We start from the raw sequence: 23,561 nt of genomic DNA on the forward strand, positions 1-23,561 counted from the left end.
AATGATGGTTGCTTGGGAGTTCATTATTCTCTTCGTATTTGTGTAGTTTTAAATTTCCCATAGTAATTAAAAAAAATCAAGCCTCCCAAAACAGAACTACTGTCTAGATGAATTTTCTTGGGCCTTAAAGGCTTTTTGTTTGTTTTTTTTTTGAGACAGGGTCTTGCTCTGTCACCCAGGCTGGAGCACAGTGGGTTGATCTCAGCTCACTGCAGCTTTGAACTCCTGGGCTCAAGCGATCCTCCCTCATCAGCCTCCTGAGTAACTGGGAATACAGGTGTGTACCAATATGTCTGGCTAATTTTTGCATTTTTTGTAGAGATGAGGATTTGCCATGTTGCCCAGGCTGTTTCTTGAACTTCTGGGCTCAATTGATCCTCCCCTGCCTTGGCATCCCATCACAGGTGTGAGCCACAGCACCTGGCCTTAAAGGCATTTTCCTATTCTTTACCTTCTTTTTCACTTGAACCTAAATATCCGAAGGACCTAGCAAGGTATATCTATTTTTTATTTAAATGAATGATTTCTTCCAGAAAGATCTGGCTGAAGGGAAGAGAGTGCAAAGAAACCATAATCCTTTCAAGAGCAGGATACTGGTGAGAAAAAATAGATATAAAAAATATATCTATTTTTAATTTAAATTAATGATTTCTTCCAGAAAGGCCTGGCTGAAGGAAGGGAAGAGAGTGCAAAGAAACCGTAATCCTGTCAAGAGCAGGATAGTGATGAGGTAAGAAAAGAATCACAGAAAAGGGCTTGGGTCCTGCCAGCGTTCTATCACTCTGTGCATATGTGGTCTTCACTATGTCACCTGGCACCCTCATGAAATAATCGGCTCGTTGAACATGAGTTTAAAAACACATGATCTTTTAAAAGAGCAGTTCATCTCTATAGAGTTCGGTGATTCTAAATACTAAAGCTCATTAGCCGGTTGTAAAAATTCAATTAATAGCTCATTTATGTGACAGTGTTTTGGAAGCCTCTATCACTTCCTTTCTGGTTTTCTCTTACGTGCAACAATGCCAAGGTTACCAGATACATGACTCTCCTCGAGAAGTGAATTAGAACTGAATTAAGATTTTTTTTTTTAAGAGAGAGAATCTTGCTCTGTCATCCAGGCTGGAGTGCAACAGCACATTGCACAGGGGAGGAAACAGGACCGGAAATGCAAAGTGACTTGTGGAGGTCACACAGTGAATTAGGGCCACAAGTGGGGCCAAGGAGCAGCCTGTCTCTGGCCAATGTCCTAGTTCCCCCCTGGGTAAGTCCCCTGCCCTCATCACCTGTGCCCCTCCCCCCATACGCCACTGCAACTGGGAACCTGCTGGGAGCTGGAGGAAGGATGGGCAGAGGGGCCACCTGGCAGGCGCCCTGGCAGCCAGGGTCATCTGTCTTCTCAGGAGATGTCAGGACCTGGGCAGTCTCCTTCCTCTTTGGTCCTGGGGCCTGGTGGTGGCCCTTGGGCAGACCTACAGAGGCCTGGCTCATAGGTAAGGGGCTGCCGCACCTCCGCCCTCCTCAGCACACACTCTCTGTGCACTCTGTCTGAGCCAGACCCTGGGCCAGATACGAGGTTCAAAGAATAAGGCCATTCCCCCACCTCCAGGGGCTCCGCTCAGACGGGCAGGAACCCTCCTACAGTCACCAGGACAGAGAATGTGGAGAGGCCAGGAAGTGCGCCACCGGGAGCCTGCGCAGGAAACGGAGGGGCGCTGCAGGGGAGGAGCGCTGGCATCCAGCCATCCATCCCAGAGAAGCTGCCTGGCTGGCTGGCAGGGGCGCGAAATAGGAACCAGCCGTGGTCTCCAGCCCCGTCCGCCGGGTGCCGTTTTCCACCCTGGCCACAAGGCGGCGGGCTGCCACTGCAGGAGCTCGAATGAAAGCGGCACAGTCCTAAGGAAGCCAAACCAGGACGACCCGAACAGTCTGGGTGGACCCCCTGCTGCTGCCAAGTGCTTAGAAGCCTTACCTCGTTTAGGGCTCACAACCCTAATCCTTAGGTATTGTGCTTACACCAGAGGACGCTGGGCCTGGGGGAGCGTTCTCGCGTGTAAGTTAAGTGGCTGTCAGCAACTGGCAGGTGACCCAGCAGAGTACAGTTCCCCTTTCCCTAGTCTCGAAACCTGAGCTCTGCACTGTAACGAGTCGGGCGGAGGGAACATCCAGCAGCGGGCCTACGGAGGCGTGTCTCCTTCGTCTGGGCATCCCGGACTCAGTCCTGGCAGATGGTGGGCATCAGTGTTCATGGTAATGACATCAGGCACAGCGAAAGAAATCAGAGGCTCCCAAGGTTCAGCGGTCATCTGTCCATCCCCTCCCTTTGGGCTAAAGAACAAAGGGACCCTGAGACCCTGAGAGAGGAAGGGAACTGCCCCTAGATCATCACACAGCTGGTGGCAGATGAAAGAACGGTTCTGAGCATCCCTTTTTCCCACTCGGGCTGCCCCTCCTTGAAAAGTTCCTAAAGTTCAAAATGTCAGGGTCGCCCAGAGTGTTCTGAGGATGTAAGCGTGTTTTTAAAACGTGCTTTATTTTCGATTTCCCTGATTGACACAACCGGGTTCTGAAGAGGGGAAAAAAACAACCTCACCATAACCAGACGCCTTTCTGAAACAAACCCATCAATGTTGGAAGCACCCAAACAAACCCATCTGAAATGTTGGAAGCACCCTCAAAGGGAAACAGACGCCTGACTTTCACATCCACCCTCTCATCTGACCCCAGGCTCCTGGGAGACTGGCAAGGCTGTTGAGCCGGCGGCAAGCCCGCAATCCCCCGTTCCGTGCCCAGATGCGCTTCGGAATACAGAACAGCTGGGACTTGGAAAGAGACTATGGGGCACACACCTGCTGTAGGTTACATAACCTCCCAGCAGGGCTTGGGGCAGCAGCCGGCCATCGAGCTCATTTGCATTTCTGCAGCAAAACATGAATATTCACACAAGTTTGACAAATAAAGACCATCAACAGCCTCACATCAGTTCAAGCGCAATTTTGCCACCAATTGGATTACGAAAAACTTCTGGGCTTCCAGGCAGCTTTGGAGCCTGGGAATCGCAGATGAGGGACTGGGGGCCTGCACCGCTCCCGTTTCGCGGCTGGGGAGAGGGAGCTCATTCCAAGTCTTCAGACAGAGGTGGGCATCGTGCCCGACGCTGAGCCGAGCAGGTCTCCTCGCGCCCCGGCTCCGTGCGGGCGCGGTCCCCAGCGCGCCACCCCTGTTCCCCGCTCTCCTCCCGCGGCGGGCCGTGCACATCCTGGATGGCCTCGTAGACGGTCTCTGAGTCGCTGCGCGCCAGGGGCCGCGGGCACATCCAGGAACCCGCCACACTGCAGGCCTTGAAGCTGCCGCTGCTTCCGAGGTGGCCGGCGGGAGGCGAGACGGCGGTGCGCGCCAGGTAGTCCAGGGACTGCGCAGGCCGCAAGTACAAGCAGGCGGGCAGGCCGGGCGCCAGGCTGCTGCGCTGGGTCGCGGCGCCGCGTTGCGAAGGGCCGCACAGGGAGCTGGCGCGGCCTCGGGGCTCCGCGGGGGCGCCGTCGGGGCCCGCTGCCGCCGCCGCGCTCACAAGCCGGTAGTCGCAGGTGAGCGGCTCGGGGACCGAGGGGACTGTGGGGGGGACCTGGCGGCGCGGCAGTGGCAGGTTGTCTCGTCCAGGCGTTCCTGTTCGCGGGAGGTCATTTGCCCAGCGCAGGCAGCTCGCGCACGTACTGCGCGGGCAGGTAGAAGGGGTGGCCGCCGGGCTCGCGCCGCACGTGCCACCAGTGCTCCGTGCTGCGCCGCAGCAGCCAGTAGAGCTCATTGGGCCAGATGGCCACGCGGCGCCAGTCCTTGCGGGAATACTCGAAGGGGTGCTCCACCAGCAGGTACACATCCCCCTCCACATACGCCGCCATCGTGGCCGCGGCGTTTTTCTGCAGGCAACAAGGAGGAGGGCCGTGGAGGTCAAGACCACCAAGCCTGGAATAGCCCCGCACTCGGGGACAGACTTGGGTTCGAGTCCCGATGCTGCATTCGCCGTTCGCCTTCGGGCCTGAGTTTTCCCATTTCTAAAATGGGGACTTGAATAAAATCACGTGTAAGGCTTCCATTCTTACACTCAGTGCTGGAATTAGGACAACCCCTTCATTCCGTGGGGTTGATTCTAAGATTTGAGCCTCGCTTCAGTCCTGCGGTGGGGAGATTGTGGGTAGTCTTGGTCCAAATCGACTGCGAGGGAAACCTTGGCTTTAAAACGAGGGGTGATTACCTGCTCTGAGGTCGACACCACGCTTACTCAGTTGACTGAGCCTTAGTTTTCCATCAGTCAAGTGGGAAGAGCAGCCCATTGCCAGCCGCTCCCCGGGCCCTGTCCCGCCTGGACGCCTCCCGCCCGCAGAGAATCCGCAGAGTCCCGTAGCACCGCCTCCCTCCAGGAGCCTGCGCCCCGGCCCCTCGGTCAGGGTTGGGATGCGGGCTCTGCAGACGCCCCGGAGAATAGCTTTACCTGCGGGCTGTCCCTGCCCGGTTTAGTCCAAGGGCCTTGGTGTGAGGGCCTCCGCTGTCAAGGCGGGGGAACCGGTTCTCTTGGTTTCTCTCTCCTTCCCCAGCGGCTTCAACGCAGACGTGAGCCCCAGCCGGGCCCGCCCCGCCCCCTGCTCTCCGGCTCTCACACCGCACCCCCACCCCGAAAAAGGCTGCCCACCTGCCCTGGGACCCCCCGGGTTCCTCCACGAGAGTGGCCCCTGGAGAATGCACTCTGAGACAGTGACTATCCGTGTGGAGTCCCAGAGCAGGGGCTCCCAAAGCTCTCCGGAGTGGTCACAAGCCCCGCTCCCGCCCCGGCTCCAGTGTGTCAGGGATGGGGGATAGCCTAACTAAATCTGCCTGCACCCCTCCACCAAAGCCACGAGTCGGTGTTCTTCTCCGGAAGTGCATGGCCCCTCCAAGCTCCCACACTGACCACATCTCCTCCTGCCTCCTAAGGTGACCCGGACCAGGGGCCAGGAGACCGCCGCTTGCCGAGGCTGAGGGACTGAAGGAGCAGGGTCCAACCAGGCCCCCCGTAGGGCTCCTTCGCCACTTTCTCAAGCGTTCCTCGACTAGGAAAAAGTGTAAACTGAGTCACTAAGCACACTGGGTCCCGGAGGCGGGGTCATCGAGCTGCCCAGAGCTGGACCAACAAACCCCAAGGAGGACACCGCCCCGGCGCCCCTTCCCCATGGACCCCGCAGCGCACTCACGTCGGCTGGGCGGGCCTCAGGGAGCCCAAGGGCCGGGTGGGCGGAGCCGGCAGGTTAGGCCCCGACCATCGCCCTGGGCGGGGCTTCCAGGCGAGAGGCCGGAGAGGCTGCACGGAACCGGAGCTGGCAACGGGAGCGAAGAGGGACAGGGACTCTCAGGAATGCTGTTACGGATACCCAAAGCAGCTGTGTCTGGGCGGGGCGAGGAGGAGCCAGAATGCCTCTGCTGGGGACCTTGGGGGCATGGGGAAGACGAGGCCCGAAGCAGAAGGCCGGGGCCTGGAGCCTGGAGGGCTGCCTCTGAAGGGGCGCTGGCTGGTCGCTAGCAGAACCCAAGGAGGGTGGGGGCGCCCCTGCCCCGCCTTCCCCCTTCTCCTTCTCCCCTCACCTGGGGATTTGCTGTCCCGGAGTCCCTGCGTCCCTCCCGCACGCGGCTCTGGGAATGCTGGGCTGGGGCTGGTTGTCTTGTCCGGGCGTTCCCGCTCGCGGGGAGATCATTTGCACCCTGAATCCCCCACTGCGAGCACTTACAACCGGACTGCAGACCGCCAGCTCCGGGCCCACCTCCCTCACCAGGGCCTTTCCCCGCACAGCCCGGCCGGGCTTGGAAAAACTCCGAGCGGGATTCCCAGCGCAGGGACGCCCACCGGGCGCGGTGTCTCGGGCTGGATAAGAAGGGGACCCGGCCACGGCTCTTTCCCCGACCTGGGGGCACAAAGAGAAGGAGAGAGATTGGTGGGGTGGGCGGGGTGCCGGGAGGATCCCTGGAGCGCGGGAACGCACCAGTCGCCAGGAGGTCTCCTGCTTCCACCGCCCAGGCGACGCAAGATACAGCGGCGTCAACGCCTGGGTGGGCGTTGGGGGCCTCCCTGCTGCCCTCCCGCCCAATGGAGGGCAGCCCTTCGCCTACCTTCTCCTTCGCGTGGGATGCGGCCCGCGCAGATCCTGCCCCAGCGCGGAACTAAGGGGAGCAGGCGCGCGGAGCTCCCAGGTGCGGACCAGCCACCTGCCGCACCCTTTCCTCCCCTACCCTGTCCCCCTCCCCACCCCCTACCCCCACCCCTAACCCCACTTCCCCCCTCAATCCCCGCTCGGCGCCTCACTCCCGACCCTGCCTGCCCGGGCTGCTCGGGGCGTCCGCTCGCCGGCCTCGCCTCCACTTGCCCCGGCAGGCGCGCGTGGGCTCGGCGTTCCGCGCTCCCTCCTCGACCGCGCGGCTCCCGCGCTGCCAGGTTTCCTGTATAACAGTATAACCAGGGAGGAACCGGCGGAGAGCGCCTGGCAGAACTTCCCGGACTGGGTCTGGGCTGCAGTTGACAGACAATCCCCGGCGCACTGGCTTCCTGGCGCCCGGCCAGCGCCTGAGGAGCGAAGACGCCACCCCCTCCCCTGCTGCACTTCCCGGGATCCTGGGCCACACCTGGCTGTCTCCAGGGAGGAAGAGGCCGCGGGGCTGAGATGGTGGGACTGGGGATGGCGGGAGTCTGCCCCGCAGCTTCTCCTGGCCAGATTGCCTTCCCACCATCCCCCAGTCCCTCTCGATCCTTGTGGGGAAAGAGGGCCACCCTCCAATCCGTCCACAGGGTAAGCTCAGAACAACCTCCTGGAGGCCAGGAGTCCAGCCCCAGGGCCCTCTGCCTTGGAGGTCTTCTGTTTGGGAATTATCTGCCTCTCTGGACAAGCTGCCTCGCCCTGATCTGAGCCTGCGCTCACTCCACACATCACAAGCCACAGCCCTAGCAGACCCCCTGCCCTCAGGGGCCCCAGGAAATAGTTGTGCCTGTGGACCTGGCTGTGTGCGCGCAGAGCTGGCTGATTCAGGCTAGTGTTCTGGGAAGAAGAGACGCCCGCACCCCAGGCCATGGCCCCTCTTGACACCACCTCCTGGGGGTCCAAGGTTGGGTGGGAAGCTGAATCTGGCCACACTCGTTCTGGAACTCCCTTATCTCTGTATGTTTGCCCCTGCTAGGCGTTGCCCACCCGTTGAGTCCACACTTACTCTGAGAATCTCAGTGTGTCTGAGGCCTGGTGGCACCTAGGGACCCTACAGGGTGGGCACACAGCAGAACTCAGCATTGGTCTTTGGTGCCTGACCTGCTTAGAAAATAGTGACTGGAGGAATCTTCTCTCCCTCCCTACCTTTTAGGTCTCTCCCCACCTGCAGCACAGCCAGGCAGCGGCTGGCAGTAGTGATGGTCTTTGCGTGGGGTCAGGCATGTATGATGCCCCACTCTGCTGCCTGGTGGCTGGTAGGCCTTGGGAGTTCTGCCTTATCTCTGCAGCTCAGCTTTCTTTCCTATCAATAGTAACACCCACTTCACTGGATTATTGGGAAGATTAAATGAGGTCCACTAAGCAGTGCTTACCACATGCCTAGCGCACACCATATATCAGCCTTTTTTTTTTTTTTTTTGAGACGGAGTCTCGCTCTGTTGCCCAGGCTGGAGTGCGGTGGCACAATCTCAGCTCACTGCAACCTCCACCTCTGGGTTCAAGTGATTCTCCTGCCTCAGCTTCCTGAGTAGCTGGGATTACAGGCACCCGCCATCAGCTATTTGATTTGAGCTATTATTTGAGCTCAAATCAAGGAAACTTGATTTGAAAATTACATGATTTCTTTGCTTTATAAGTTAAAAAAATGGTTTAAAAGTTTAACAAATGGTTGAACTAAAATGAATAGAGCCTCAGTGACCAGTAGGAGAATTCTGAGTCTACCATACGTGTAACTGTAAAAGGAAAGGAAAGAGATATTTTGGCAAATAACTCCTTGGCAAATATTTGGCAAATATCAAAAGAGGCTGAATTAAAATTCTGGTAGAATTTTTAAAATAAATTGACAGGTGAATTCTAAGATTTATATGTATATGCAAAGGATCTAGAATAGTCAGAACAATTTTGATAAAGACTAAGAAACTGGAGGATTTGTTTTACAGAACCTCAAGTTTTAATATAAATATACACTATCAGGAGACACTAGTATTGGCTAAGGAAAGAAAAATAGACCAATAGAATAGAATAGAGATTACTGAACTAGACATACACACATGTTTAATTTACTTTTGATAAGATGCCAAGCAAATCTATGGGTAAGAGTTTCCACATGGTGCCGAACTATATTTCCATGTATTAAAAAAATAAACCAACCTTCCATGAAATGCAAAAATTAACTGAGTGGATAATAAGCCTAAACAGAGGGCTAAATAATTGTATGTCTTCTAGAGGAACGCATTGGAGAAATTACTTCTGACTTTGGAACATGCAAATGTTTCCTAAAGAAGGCACAACACCTACAAAATGTGTTTTAGAACGATAAATTGATTTTATTAACATTGCAAACTTTTGCTCATCAAAATACGTAGAAAAAATAAAAAGGTGGCCGGGCGCGGTGGCTGACGCCTGTAATTCCAGCACTTTGGGAGGCCGAGGTGGGCGGATCATGAAGTCAGGAGATTGAGACCATCCTGGCCAACATGGCGAAACCCTGTCTCTACTAAAAATACAAAAAATACAAAAACAAAAACAAAAAACATTAGCTGGGCATGGTGGCAGGTGCCTGTAGTCTCAGCTACTCGGGAGGCTGAGGCAGGAGAATCGCTTCAACATGGGAGGCGGAGCTTGCAGTGAGCCGAGATGGCGCCACTGCACTCCAGCCTGGCAACAGAGCGAAGTCTCTAAATAAGTAAATAAATTATCAAAAAAATAAAAAGCCAGAGACAGAAAAAAATTATTTGTACTATATGCATACCTGACAAGTGACTTCTATCCAGGACATATAGTTTTTCTACAAATCGTTAATAAAAAGACAACTTAAAAATGGCAAAGTAAGTGAGCCATATTGGCTTTCAAGGGCTATAGGATATTACGAGCCTTATATAAATACACAGATACACATTATTAAATATTTCATTGACATTTTCATGAATAAACCAGAAAAGCAACTTATTAGTTTAAGATCAAAATAATTGGAGTCAAATAATTCCAAATTATAACTATATTTTTGCCATTTCCTCAAAAGCCAAAATAGAGATGTTTATGTCATTTACTACTTCATGTATTTTCTGATAAAAAGAAAGGTGCATATTAAATAGTATTTAAAAATAACCAAAGGACATGAAATTAGTATACCAAAGGGATAGCCGCACCCCCATACTTATTATAGCATTATTCCTAATAGTCAAGATATGGAATCAACCTATATGTCCAAGAAGAGATGCTTGGATAAAGAAAATGTGGTCTATATGCACAATGGAATACTATTCGGTCATAAAAAGAATGGAATCCTGTCCTTCCTGGCAACATGGATAAACCTGTAGGACATTATATTAGGCGAAAAAGATCAGGCACAGAAAGATAAATACTGTATGTTCTCACTCAAATGTGAGACCTAAGTAAAATTTAAGCTCATGAAAGTAGGGAGTAGAATTGTGAGTATTAAGATGCTGGGAAGGGTAGGGAAAAGGAGGATGGGGACAGTTTGGTTAATGGATACAAAATTATAGCTAGATGGAATGATTTATTCTACAACACTGCAAGGTGAATATGGTTAACTGTAATTTATTATATATTTTCAAAAAGCTAGAAGAGAGGATTCTGAATGTTCACAACACAAAGAAATGATAAATAAAGTGATGGATATGTTAATTACTCTGATTTGATCCTTACATATTGTATAGATATATCAAAATAACACTCTGTATCCTGTAAGTATAATTATTGTGTCAACTAAAAAAAGGAAAAAATAAGTATTCTATACATCGAACAATGATAAAAAGACATTCAAATTGGCATATACATATATCTGTTTAATAACTTTAGCTAAATTATATGCTTTACTAAGCATTCAAGTCTTTTCATTTTATACTCAATTTATATTCTCATTTCTCAATACAAGCAATAAAGTTTCATTAGCATCCTGGTATCTCATAATTATCAATAATTACTATTTATTAAGTTTATAGTCTACACTACCTTGTTGGTAGACACAAACTATTTTGAGACAATTTATAGTAGGGTGGAGAACACTTAGAAATAATGTTTTGCCAGTAAATCTATGGAGGATTCATCACAATGGAGGAAATTAATTGGAAGGTTCAGAGGAACATTCAGTTCTTTATCTGGATGGAGTATGGTAGCAAAGGAAATTGTTCATGTTAATAATCGATACAGAGCCTTTGCTTTTAAATGTTATGTTATTGTGGATTATGCTGTGCTTGGAAATAAAAGTCACCATCCATACTAATAATTATCATAGTGACTAGAGAATCAAGAAGAAAAATACAAAATAAAGTTTGACTATGTAAAAGTAATAGCAACCCAGAGTAAACTCATATGAACTCCTACCTATTCAATGCCTTAAAAACTATTTACCTTATTAAATGTGTTAAACATTTGCCATAAATCATCCCAAATTTTATAAATGCTAAGCCTTAACATTGACTATGCATGTGTGCTTATCAGCTCATGTAACTCATTATTTTTTAAAATTCCACTTATGAGAGCGAAGGCTAGTTCAATTCTCTACATGGCAGGGGGTTAGAGATAGGGTTAAACTGACAGATTAATTTTCCAACTTCTATCAGAATTGAGTCTCAAAATAGGAGTAAAGTTCAATTATTAAATATGAAGAAAGTTATATCTGATTTAGTTCCTGCCTGCTTTTCTTTCCATGAACCAAATTCTATTCTTCATAAATTCTACCCACTGGTGAGGATTATGCAAATGGAGAAATATGTACTTTACATTGGAAAATAATCTGTCTACCCTCTGATTTAAACTGCTAACTATTCTAAATGTCTTACACTATTCTCTACTAGTCAGATTGGATCTCTTGTTATCTGTCCAAAATGGTAACTGAAGTTACTGAACTCTAAAAATTTGTTATTCATTGAATGCCATTACAAAACCTTTTTAACATCACTCATCTTGGGTTCAAACATCCCAGCATCCTTACAAATAAACTTTCCTGTCTTGAAACTAAATTTCTTTTTCGTAGCTTTAATTTAGTCTTAAACTAAAAACAGAGTTTATTTTCTGATAATCACCTGTTTCTACATCACATTCATATTTGAAAATGTGTCATGAACTAATAATGTATAGCATAATAATTTTAACATTTATTTGCATTGATCAAAAATATACTTTTAAAAATTAGCAAATCTTATAAAATTACAATAAATCACTTTCTAATGAATGCATAAATCTTATATAATGTTTTCAAATTTGAGATTACAATGAAGAATAAATTTTCATGTGGTTTTAGATTTTAATTCTTAATTTTACTTTTATAATGTTTGAAATTGAAGTTTGACCTCATGGCTAATTATTCTTAGTTATACTGTATTTTACAGTATTTGAGATATCTGAAAAATCAAGAATTTGTTTTTCTAAGGGCTCTGTAGTTTTGAAATAGGATTGTCATACTCTACACCATAATTATTTAATTATGTAAAGTCTTAATGTAAATTTGCATTAGATGTGGGTTATTAAACTAATTTAGGTATGACAGCTATAATATTCCAAATAATATGAATTCCAAAATTCTGTTTGGAATGAAATTCAAGAGCAATGAGAACTTGACATAAAGGCTAGTTTTATAATAATCATCGGTTGATAAGGCATTAGAAATATTAATTTTCTGTACTTTTACTATGACTCATTGGAACATAATCTCAATTATGAATCCAGATTCATATACCAAATAATATATATTAATATGCAGTTGATCATGGTGTAAAATATACATATATTAGTTTCTGAAGAGTTTTGAAGAAACCAATAATAAAATGCTAGAAAATGTGTATGAAATAACCAGATAGATGATGTATTAGAAGGCAAGGAGGAGCAAGAGTCACGTCTTACATGGATGGCAGTAGGCAAACACAGAGAGCTTGTGCAGGGGAACTCCTTTTTTTAAAACCATCAGATATCATGAGATTTATTCACTATCATGAAAATAGCACGGGAGACTTGCCCCCATGATTCAATTACCTTCTACCGGTTCCCTCCTACAACACGTGGGAATTCCAAATAAGATTTGGGTGGTGACACAGTCAAGCCATATCAGACGGATAGATATAGACATATTTTATACATCTTTTAAATGTGATGCTTCCTGTTCACTTTTGGCACAGGCTGTAGGTCTCAAACTAATGCCAAGAATACCCCTATTATAGTTACTGAACCTTCATAGGGTAATCATTCTAGTTTGCTCAGGATAGCATCAGTTTATGCTCATGGAGTAGAAGACAGAATATTGCTGAAGTATCAATTCCCTCCATTGGAGCCAAGTTTGAAGAGGCTGTGTGATAAGACTTAATGGGGTGCTGGGCGCGGTGGCTCACGCCTGTAATCCCAGCGCTTTGGGAGGCCAAGGCGGGCAGATCACCTGAGGTCAGGAGTTTGAGACCAGCCTGGCCAACATGGTGAAATCCCCTGTCTACTAAAAATACAAAAATTATCCAGGCATGGTGGCACACAAGGCAATTATCTATAAACCCTGTGACAAGACTGGTAGCCTCAATTTTCCTCTCATATATAACATAAACACAACTCATAATTTCCTGTGGTTCCCACTGACCAAGCTCACTGACAGCCCAGAAGACTTGTGTTGGAAGAGCAGCATTATTAGTAACCTTCTCTTCATACCAACTGAAATAAGGAGGAATTAGCTATTTTTTGGCTGCTTGGGTCTTCAAAGTCCTACAAGCTGTCCTTGAATAATTGATACAATACAATTTGCATCTGGAAAGCATTGAAAAAGAGAGGTAGGTTATCACTGGTTACATTATCATATTATCCTCATGTTAAAAAAAATTTTCTGCTTATGTGTATCTCTGTATCTTACACTCCTAGAAAAGATGATGGCAGAATTTAAAGCACCAAGTGGTGACTTATCAAACCCATCCCTATTTATTTTAATGCAACTATAAATAATAGTGCTTGGTTAAAAAATCCAGGACAAGGCCGGGCGCGGTGGCTCACGTCTGTAATCCCAGAACTTTGGGAGGCCGAGGCAGGCGGACCACGAGGTCAGGAGATCGAGACCATCCTGGCTAACACAGGTGAAACCCCGTCTCTACTAAAAATATAAAAAATTAGCCGGGTGTAGCGGCGGGCACTTGTAGTCCCAGCGACCCGGGAGGCTCAGGCAGGAGAATGGCGGGAACCCGGGAGATGGAGCTTGCAGTGAGCCGGGATCGCGCCACTGCACTCCAGCCTGGGTGACAGAGCTAGACTCCGTCTCCAAAAGAAAAAAAAAAAAAAAAAAAATCCAGGACAAATGGTATATGTATGTGTACATTTTTTATCTGAAAATTGTTTATCACATTCACAAATGAAACTATTTGAAGTAATATTGCTGCAGTTTCCATGAAAACAGATATGTGGTTGACATTGGCCAATTAGTTGAGCAATTCATTCCTATAACAATGAAAAAAAGTTTATTTACATTGCATATCAATATTATAACCATCAATTTTCCCTCAATTCTTTAATAATGAAAATATCAAATTCTGACAAATGTAATTTCAGTTATGAAACTGTTATATGATGGTGCATTTAAATTGAAATAAAAATTAATTTTGATACTTTACATAAGTTTTTCCTCTTCTGACCCCAGACTATAATATAAAATATTTTTTCTGGCTAGTGGTATTTGAACTTTATTTAATTTACATAATATTTTAAATTTTTAATTGGTTTTTTCATGGTAGATAGTATTAGTACATATAAGTACCAGTTTTTCAACATACAGAAAATATTGCAGTGGTAATTTACACAGTGACACATTCAAATGTGTTTTGTGTCTCACCCTTATGCCCTAGCCAAGGGAACAATTCAAAAGGAGAAATAGCTGCCTGGATTCTCAGAATTATGTGCATAAACTTGCAAATTCAACACTTCTTTGTCCTTGCTGGCATATCAAATTTTCCAAATCTCACTTACACATACTATTGTGGTCCCACTATATCAGTTAACACAGGCTTCCATAACATACTTGTACTATGCATATTTAACCATCTTATAATACGCTTAGTAATGTGCCTTGGAAATCTCAGGGCACAGCAAGTGGACAAATGCTGTTACAAAACAACTGCATGTAATTTGGCAATATGCTTTTTTCCTCAGTTTAATTAAGCTCTTAATTTAATTTATAAGCAGCTTTTGCCATTATCATTGATGTCTTTCCAATTCCTTATATACTGACATCCCTGCCTCACTAATGCGGAACTCTTCTTTCTTCATGTACCTCCAAGTAACCCTAAACATAATGAAAATATAAATAATGAAATTGTAAATAAAAATCATTATGTTTCAAAATGCTTTCCAAACACAAAAACTAAATTAACAGTAGAATGCTCTATAGTCCATGCCCTAATTAAACCTTAGTGAGTTTTATGAGCTAAATTGTGCCCACCCACCCCCGCCAAATTCATGTGTTGAAGTCCTAACCCTCAATATCACAGAGTATCTGTATTTGGAGACAACGTCTTTAGAGAAGTACACAATTAAGGTTAAATAAGGTCAGTAGGGTGCGTCCTAATCCAATGTGACTGGTGTGCTTCTAAGAGGAGAACATTTACACACAGACACATACAGAGAAATGACGATGTAAAGACACGGGGAGACGATAGCAGTCTATGGACCAATCGAATAGGTCTCAGAAGAAACCAAACCTACCAATACCTTTAATCTTGGACTTTTGGCATCTAAAACTGTGAGAAAATAAGTTTCTGTTTAAGCCATCCAGTCCATGGCACTTTGTTACGACAGCTCTACCAAACGAATGCAGTGAGCTTTCTCAACTGTTTTGGCAATTCTACATATTTCATTATCTTCTGAGATTTTAAAAATGAAGTAATTATAATTAAAGTTGCAAATGGAGTATTCTTAATGTTATAAAAATAAGCACTCTTTAGATATTTTTATAGTGCTCAAAGTTTAATGACTTAAAGCACCTATGGCTGTAAGAAAGAGAAAGAACGAAAGAAAGAAAAAAAGAAAGATATTCAGTATGAAGCAAACCATTCTATGCAGTTATAATAAAACCACCAAAATAATATCACATGAACTATGAACGCATACATGCAAATTAATATTCTGACACATGGTAGAAATTTTCTGGCCAAATATCCTTTAAAACTCTTCGGACAGGTGAAAACGGATGCTTTAGAGACGGTATATTAAATTGCTTTATCATTCACTCCAAATCAGCAATTTGAGTGCTTTCACTTTTTCTCTAGCCTGCCTTAACTTTAATCACCTGATATACCCCAGCGTAAATCAGGGGTATAACTTGCACCTTCTATCACCAATGCCAGTACAGTCAAATGAGAATTTGATCCACATTATAGAGACAATATATTCAGTGGCTATTATTGGTATTAACTTCTGTAATGATCTTGGTACTGAGCTACTATCAAGTCCAAAACGACTCTTTGAAAGATTGCACTAAGTGAATTTTACAGCCTACAATGGCTTATTGAGGTCTTCCATTAAATCTTTTCTTGTTTTATTTTGTTGTTTGTGTTTGAGACAGAGTCTGGCTCTGGCACAGGCTGGGGAGCAGTGGCGCGATCTCAGCTCACTACAACCTCCGCCTCCCGGTTCAAGGGATTCTTCCGCCTCTGCCTGCTGGGAGTAGCTGGGATTACAGTTGCCCACCACCACGCCTGGCTAATTTTGTATTTTTAGTAGAGACGGGGTTTCTCCATGTTGGTCAAGCTGGTCTTGAACTCCAGACCTCAGGTGATCCACCCACCTCAGCTTCCCAAAGTTCTGGGATTACAGGCATGAGCTATCACACCCGGCCTCGAGTCTGCTGGCGTCTTTATCTTGATTTTCTCAGTTTCTAGAACTGAAAGAAATACATTTCTGTTCTTTATAAGCCACCCAAATTATGGTATTTTAGTACAGCAGCCTGAATGGACTAAGATACTCACTCTGGCAGAAGTTATTGATGATATTGCCTTTGTCCTAGGTACAAATACAGATCAATCTCAACTCATTGGCATGGGCAGTGATAGACAGTAACATTACCCTAGTTTTTTGTTTGTTTGTTTGTTTTTTCTTTTAGTCATCCTGGTGTCTGTGCCGTTGCTCATACTTCTTGTCCTTGGATCAAAGAAACAAGCAAGTTGGAACTATTACATATTGATTCATGGTATAAGCTATTTGGCTAAGATTGATCCCATAATCTATCAAATTTGTTATTTTGGCCTCGATTTGGCAATTGAGGTTCCTGGTTCCAAATCACCTTATAGGAACTATTAATTATTCTGGCTTTGTAAGAGTGGACATGATGCTGCGTGCTATCTAGATTCTTAAAAGCTTCTGCACATCTGCTCTCTAGTCAAAATCACCATGATGATACAAAAACAAAAAGGTCAGGAATATTTTGCAATACAGTTTTATATGGAGTTTACTGAATAATCTCTGAGTGATAAAGAGCTAGATTTCCAGCTTTCCTTGAATTGGCCAACCTCTTGAAAGCAAGAGAATGACCAAAAGGGGTGACTAAGAGACTGAATATACAAATACAATGGCCAGACCATAGATGAAAGTAAAACTCTGAGCCACCTCTACAGCAACCAGTCCAGAAAGTCAAAAAACAACCCTATAGCAACCAGCTGAAAAACAGCCAGGGCTTCATTGACTCACAGCTTCCTTAATTTTTGCGCCTGCTTGCAACTTAGGACCCAATGAAGAAAGACAAATATGCACACATAACCAATCACATTGGATGTCCTAGTTCCAGTTAGCCGACCTACAGCTTCTCCATGCCAGTGGCCTCCAATCAGGGCATAACTGAAGCCTCTGCCAAGCCTATGAGGCCCAGGTGACTGCAGCCCCCTGCAGGTCCTGCATGGGCTTATTGATTTCATGTTTTTGAAAAGCACTTTTTCTGTGGCTCCTCCCATTATTAAGATAATACATGTCTATTAACATTTTAAAATTAAAGAAAAGCCCAAAGACCAATCAATATTTTGTGTCATAACCCAGAGATCACCATTATTAACATTTTAGGGTATACCCTTTTCTGTGCATTTATTGACATATGCATCTATTTTTTATAAAGTTGCAATCAGACAAGACTCATACTGCTTTATAACAAGCTTGGTTCACTTAATATTATACCTTGGGTACATATTTATGTTCACCAAATGCTTTTGAATAAGATGTATCCTAAAGTCTTTCAGAATTTTCCTTTTCTCCAGCTGAACGTAGCCACTTTCCTAGCTGTGTTACCACGAGCAAATTAACTTCAGTTTCCTCATCTGTAAAAGGAGGGTTAACAACAGTGTCTGTGTCGGGGTTGTTGGGAGGGCAGATGTGGCAGTGTGTGCCTGTCAGAACAGTGTTCTTTCCCTGTCACGCCTCCTGCCTGTCACACCCCCTGCCCATTCACCCACCCATCCACCCATCTACCTAATACATTTGGTCAAGTGTTTGCCTCAAGGGGTGCAAATTCGATTTTCTCCCAAGGGCACAGATTTCTACTAAGAGACACAGAAACACAAGGAAGAAGCTGTTTGCTCCTCTGGACAGCCAGCACCTGCCAGCTGTGTAGTCCTGATGTGTGGATGTGTCTTCATCACAGTGCAGGGAAGGTGATTCTCTCAGTCAGTTCTACCTCAGCCTCCACCTCCCTGGGGTGGGGAAACCCCACAGAAGTTGGCTTGATTTTGGCTTTTTTGTTGTTTGCCTTATCCCCACCCCTGCTCTGTTAAATAGTTAACTAACTACATAGAGGAAATTAAACGTCAAAATAACCAAAAATGCAAAGAACGGTTTGATCATAAAACACGTTCCCTATTTACAGGACCCTGGTACTTCCGTTGAGCCATCTTCTTCGTTGCCCTCATCTTTGTGCCACTTCCTTTTCACACTAGAAAATTACAATCCTTCTGTAGGCCTATCTGAGATCAGGAAATCCTCAGCTCGCTCTCCCTCTCAAACATTGCTGGCCTAGGAAAGACAAGGAAATTCAAGATAGAAAGTGGGGGGCCCACGGGTTTGGGGCCTCATTGTTCGCCGTTGCTGTTCTGGCTGACCCACTGGTGCTGAGGCCTGGCTGGCACTGACCGGATGTCAGCCCAGGAGTGGGGCTTCTGTCTCCTCCATTCCCGCAGGATAAGAACAGTCGCTGGAGAGCACAAAGCCCCTGCCCACCTGCAGTGCTTGGCAGTGTTCAGCGCACATTCCTGTGTGTTATTTCATCGGAGCCTCACCCAAGGCCTGGGGCCAAGTCACGGGAAGAGCCGAGTTAGGATTGGAGAACAGCAGCTTGACCCAAGTCACCAGGAGTTTGCCACTGGGCTGTCCCTAGGCTGGGGGGCTGGTACCTCAGGGCCCTAAGCTATGGGAAAAGAATGGGTTGTACATTGCTGGGGGAGGTGAGAGATGCTGGTGGAGCTAGGAGACAGGAGGTCAGAGGTCTCCCCAGCCCCCGAATACACAGGTAGGCTTCCTGAGGGCCTGTTTTGTCCCCCAACCCTCAAGGGAACAACAGGGCCACACCAGGCACTCACACAGCAGCTGACAGCAGCTCACATTTACTGAGGATGTGCCACCTGCCAGGCCCTGTGCCAGGAGCTCTCCTGGAATACCTCTTTTCATCTAAATTCAAAATAATCCCATGAGAAAGAAGCTCCAGTCCTGGGCTGACATCCCGCCGAGTGCCAGGCCTCAGCACTGAAGCAACAGCAGCAGCAAGCGAAAAGGCCCCAAACCTGTTAGTTGCTTTCAATTTTCCCATTTTATAGATGAGGAAACTGAGTCACAGAGAGGGATAAGTTTCACCAGGTCATATAGGTAGGAAGTGGTGGAGGCAGGATTCAATTCCGTTCTGACTCCGAAGCCAGATTTTTTTTTTTCCCTACACAATTTATTAGAATTTGAAAAGGTTGCTGGATACAGTCAAATAAATCAATTTCATTTCTATATATCAGCAAAGTATTATTTTAAAAGATAATCATTTATAATAGCATCAAAGACAAAGCCACCAGAAATATAACAAAATATGTTGACAGGACTAGTTCAGATGTTAAAGATCTAAGCCGCGCCAAAACCAGACTTCTAACCACTAAGCACCTGTCAGCTGTGGAGACAACGGCTCCTCTGTCCTTACGATGCAGTGAGGCCACTGCGGAGGGGAGGGGTCTTCTGGTTAGTGCAGCAGCCTGGTGTTCAGAGATGACACCTCAGCTCAGACCTGGAAGGTTCTGCAGGCAGGTTGTATAAGCCACGTTAGCTGCTCTAAGCCTCCATTTCCTCATCTAGAAAATGGGGACAGGGAGGCCCTCCCTAACGGGTTGTTCTGAGGATGAAGGGAGGATGTGGTCAAGTTCCTGGCCCAGTGTTTTACAAATAGTAGGTGCTCGATTATTGGCACTGGTATTAGGATCAGGGCCAAGAGTAGAACCTTCAACTCCCTGTCAGCCGGGAGAGACTGAGATGGATCACTTATCTGCACACGGAACCCAGCGTTGCTGCTGGTGTGAGCCGAGGGGGCTCAAGGAAGCCTGTTGTTGAGCTGTGTCTGATCTGTGGCTTCCTGTGCCTGGGGCCTGACTCAGCACGTTACCTGGTTCCTGAGTCAGGGCACAGAGGGGAGTGCTGGGATTACAGGTGTGAGCCACCGTGCCCGGCCACAAACTGCTTTTAAAAGGTTCAGGCCCTTTGCTCCAGCAATTCCACTTCCAGGAATTTATCCTATTGCAATGATTTTCAAACTGTGTTCCCAGTGGAACCCTGGGGTTCTACAGAGTTGCTTTGCTAGTTCTGCAAAACTTTGATTTGAATGTCACTGGTGCTGAGTCTGATTTAAAACTGCAGTCATCTGGCCAGGCACGGTGGCTCATGCCAGTAATCCCAGCACTTTGGGAGGCCGAGGTGGGCGGATCACAAGGTCAGGAGATCGAGACCATCCTGGCTAACACGGTGAAACCCCATATCTACTAAAAGTACAAAAAATTAGCCAGGCGTGGTGGCGGGCGCCTGTAGTCCCAGCTACTCAGGAGGCTGAGGCAGGAGAATGGCTGAACCTGGGAGGCAGAGCTTGCAGCGAGCTGAGATCGCGTCACTGCACTCCAGCCTGGGCAACAGACCGAGACTCCACCTCAAAAAAAAAAAAAAAAAGAGGCAATCATCTGCAACCCCTAACTGGCCTTCTAAATACTGCACATTTGAATTTATAAAATATATTTATGCTAACAATGACTTACCTGTTGCTTATATGAATCTTTAACTTTCATTCAAAGGGTCCTACTTCTAAAAAGAAACACTATAAAATCACTGTCACAAGAAAATGATAACAGAATGACTTCTTACCTGTTGCTTATATGAATCTTACTAAGTTTCATTCAAAGAAGGATCCTACTTCTAAAAAGAAACAGTATAAAATCATTGTCACAAGAAAATGATCATTTCATACTAGGAAGGTTTGGCTTCAAAGAGATGTACCACACAATGTTTATACAGAGTTGGTTCAGTGAACCATGCCATGGCTCACCGGCCAGATCTGGCCACCACCTGTTTTTCTAAATAAAGTCTGATTGAAACACAGCCATGTGCATTCATATATGCATTGTCTGTGGCTGGTTTTTTGCCATAATGGCAGAGTTCAGTAGTTATAACAGAGAACTTGTGATCTGCAAAGGCCAGAACAAATACCACCTAGCTCTTTACAGAAAAAGTATGCTAATTACTGGCTTATAATGATATAAAAATTGGAACCAACCTAAATGTCCAAGAAAAGGGGATTGATCAAATAACAACGCATCCCTTCAGCAAATGGAATGCAAAGCCCTTGCTGAAAAATAATGCTGGCCGGGCACTGTGGCTCATGCCTGTAATCCCAGCACTTTGGGAGGCTGAGGCAGGTGGATTACCTGAGGTCAGGAGTTTGAGACCAGCTTGGCCAACGTGGTGAAACCCCGACTCTACTAAAAGAAAAAAAAAAAAAATACAAAAATTAGCCATGTGTAGTCGTACACACCTGTAATCCTAGCTACTCAGGAGGCTGAGGCAGGAGAATAACTTGAACCTGGGAGATGGAGGTTGTAGTGAGCCAAGACTGCACCACTGCTCTCCAGCCTGGGAGACAGAGCAAGCCTCCACCTAAAAAAAAAAAAAGTTGCAGTTTAGCAGCTCTTAGGTTTGGCTGCATATTGAAACTACTTGGGGAGTTCTTTTTTAAATTCCAAACCTCAGGCCACCTCAGATGAATTAATTAAATTTGACTCTAGGAGTGGAACCCAGGCATTAATATTTTTAAAGCTTCCCCAGGGGTTCTAATGCAGTGCCACTGTTGTAAAATATTTAATGAGGCCAGGTACACCAGCTCATGCCCCTTATCCCACCACTTTTAGAAGCTGAGGTGGGAGGAGCACCCGTAAGCAGGAGTTTGGTACCAGCCTGGCCAATGCTGTAAAACTCTGTCTCTAACAAAAATACAAAAGTTACCCCGGCATGAACACCTGTAATCCCAGCTACTTGGAAGGCTGAGGCAGGAAAATCGCTTGAACCCAGTGTGTCTACAATTGGTGGGATCTTGGGCTCACTGACTTCAAGAACAAAGCCGCGGACCCTCGCAGTTAGTGTCACAGATTCTTAAAGCCAGCCTGCCCAGTTCGTTCTTTCTGATGTTGAGATGTGTTCTCACTTTTTCCTTGTCGTGGCTTCGTGCTCTCGCCGGCTCAGGAGTGAAACTGCAGACCTTCACGGTGAGCATTACAGCTCTTAAGACTGTGCCTGTGGAACTCTTAGGTCTTCTTGGTGGTTTATGTGGTCTCGCCAGCTTCAGGAGCAAAGCTGCAGACCTTCATAGCAAATATTACAGCTCATAAATGCAGTGTATATCCACAGTGAGTAGCAGCAAAATCTATTGTAAACAAAAAAAACACACCTTCCTTTATGTGAAGGGGTATCAGAGCTGGTTACCACTACTGGCGCCAGCAGCCTGCTTTTATTCTCTTATCTGGCCCCACCCACATCCTGCTGATTGCTCCATTTTACAGAGAGCCGATTGGTCTGTTTTACAGAGAGCTGATTGGTCCGTTTTGACAGGGTGCTGATTGGTGTGTTTACAAGCCCTGAGCCAGACACAAAACTTCTCCACGTCCCCATTAGATTAGCTAGATACAGAGTGTCGATTGGTGTATTTACAAACCCTGAGCTAGACACAGAGTGATGATTGGTGCATTTACAAACCTGTAGCTAGATACAGAGTGCCGATTGGTGCATTCACAATCCCTTAGCTAGACATAAAGGTTCTCCAAGTCCCCACCAGATCAGCTAGACACAGAGCGCTGATTGGTGCATTTACAAACCTTGAGCTAGACACAGGGTGCTGATTAGTGCATTCACAAACCCTGAGCTAGACACAGGGTGCTGACTGGTGTGTTTACAAACCTTGAGCTAGATACAGAGTGCTGAGTGGTGTATTTACAATCCCTTAGCTAGACATAAAGGTTCTCCAAGTCCCCACCAGACTCAGGAGCCCAGCTGGCCTCACCCAGTGGATCTCGCACAGGGGCCACAGGTGGAGCTGCCCGCCCGTCCCACGCCCTGCCCCCGCACTTCTCAGCCCTTGGGCGATGGATGGGACCGGGCGCCGTGGAGCAGGGGGCCGTGCTCCTCGGGGAGGCTCAGGCGGCGCAGGAGCCCACGGCGGCGGGGCAGGGCAGACTCAGGCATGGCGGGCTGGAAGTCCTGAGCCCTGCCCCGTGGGGAGGCAGCTAAGGCCCGGCCAGAAATCGAGCGCAGCACCCGTGGGCCAGCACTGCTGGGGAAACCGGCGCATCCTCTGTAGCTGCTGGCTTGGGTGCTAAGCCCCTCACTGCCCGGGGCTGGCAGGGCTGGCCAGCCGCTCCGAGTGCGGGGCCCACCAGGCCCACGCCCACCTGGAACTCTAGCTGGCCCGCAAGCGCGGCGCGCAGCCTTGGTTCCTGCCTGTGCCTCTCCCTCCACACCTCCCCGCAGGCTGAGGGAGCCGGCTCCGGCCTCGGCCATCCCAGGAAGGGGCTCCCACAGTGCAGCGGCTGGCTGAAGGGCTCCTCAAGCACGGCCAGAGTGGGCGACGAGGCCGAGGAGGCGCGAAGAGTGAGCCAGGGCTGCCAGCATGCTGTCACCTCTCACCAGGAGGCGGAGATGGCAGTGAGCCAAGACTGTGACGTTGCACTCCAGCCTGGGCAACAAGAGTGAAACTCCATCTCCAAAAAAAAATAATAATAAATAATTAATGACACAGAAAGATGGCCACTATATATTATTAACTGAAGACAAGATTTTAACAATGTGTAGCATGTGACTCCTTTCTGGTAAGTTTCTACACACACATGC

General features: G+C 46.9%; 1 protein-coding gene and 1 long non-coding RNA gene across 4 annotated transcripts; both read right to left on the bottom strand.

Annotated features, from left to right (window-relative positions):
* Nucleotides 1-2,511: 2,511 nt before the first annotated feature.
* Nucleotides 2,512-6,230, bottom strand: LOC129533523 (rho GTPase-activating protein 27-like). The gene is made up of 2 exons (XM_063706152.1): nucleotides 5,608-6,230; nucleotides 2,512-5,342 (listed from the first exon to the last, which is right to left on the bottom strand). The coding sequence occupies exon 2, from the start codon at nucleotides 3,881-3,883 to the stop codon at nucleotides 3,113-3,115; it is 771 nt and encodes a 256-aa protein (XP_063562222.1). The 5' UTR covers nucleotides 3,884-5,342; nucleotides 5,608-6,230; the 3' UTR covers nucleotides 2,512-3,112.
* Nucleotides 6,231-13,297: 7,067 nt separating this feature from the next.
* LOC129533511 (uncharacterized) lies at nucleotides 13,298-22,161 on the bottom strand. Of its 3 annotated transcripts, none has more exons than XR_008679788.2 (6): nucleotides 21,684-22,161; nucleotides 21,217-21,338; nucleotides 20,444-20,489; nucleotides 19,311-19,441; nucleotides 16,160-16,331; nucleotides 13,298-16,074 (listed from the first exon to the last, which is right to left on the bottom strand). It is a non-coding gene; the product is annotated as an uncharacterized lncRNA (long non-coding RNA). The 3 variants fall into 3 exon arrangements; XR_008679790.2 differs by having other exon boundaries at nucleotides 21,883-22,159; XR_008679789.2 differs by lacking the exon at nucleotides 19,311-19,441 and having other exon boundaries at nucleotides 21,883-22,136.
* Between the last annotated feature and the right edge of the window lie 1,400 nt (nucleotides 22,162-23,561).

Source organism: Gorilla gorilla, chromosome 4, assembly GCF_029281585.2.
Source record: "Gorilla gorilla gorilla isolate KB3781 chromosome 4, NHGRI_mGorGor1-v2.1_pri, whole genome shotgun sequence".
In the NCBI taxonomy this organism is placed as follows: Eukaryota; Metazoa; Chordata; class Mammalia; order Primates; family Hominidae; genus Gorilla; species Gorilla gorilla.

Coding starts and splice junctions, on each gene's coding strand:
- LOC129533523 (XM_063706152.1), bottom strand. CDS start 3,883: ATGTGGAGGGGGATGTGTACCTGCTGGTGGAGCACCCCTTCGAGTATT.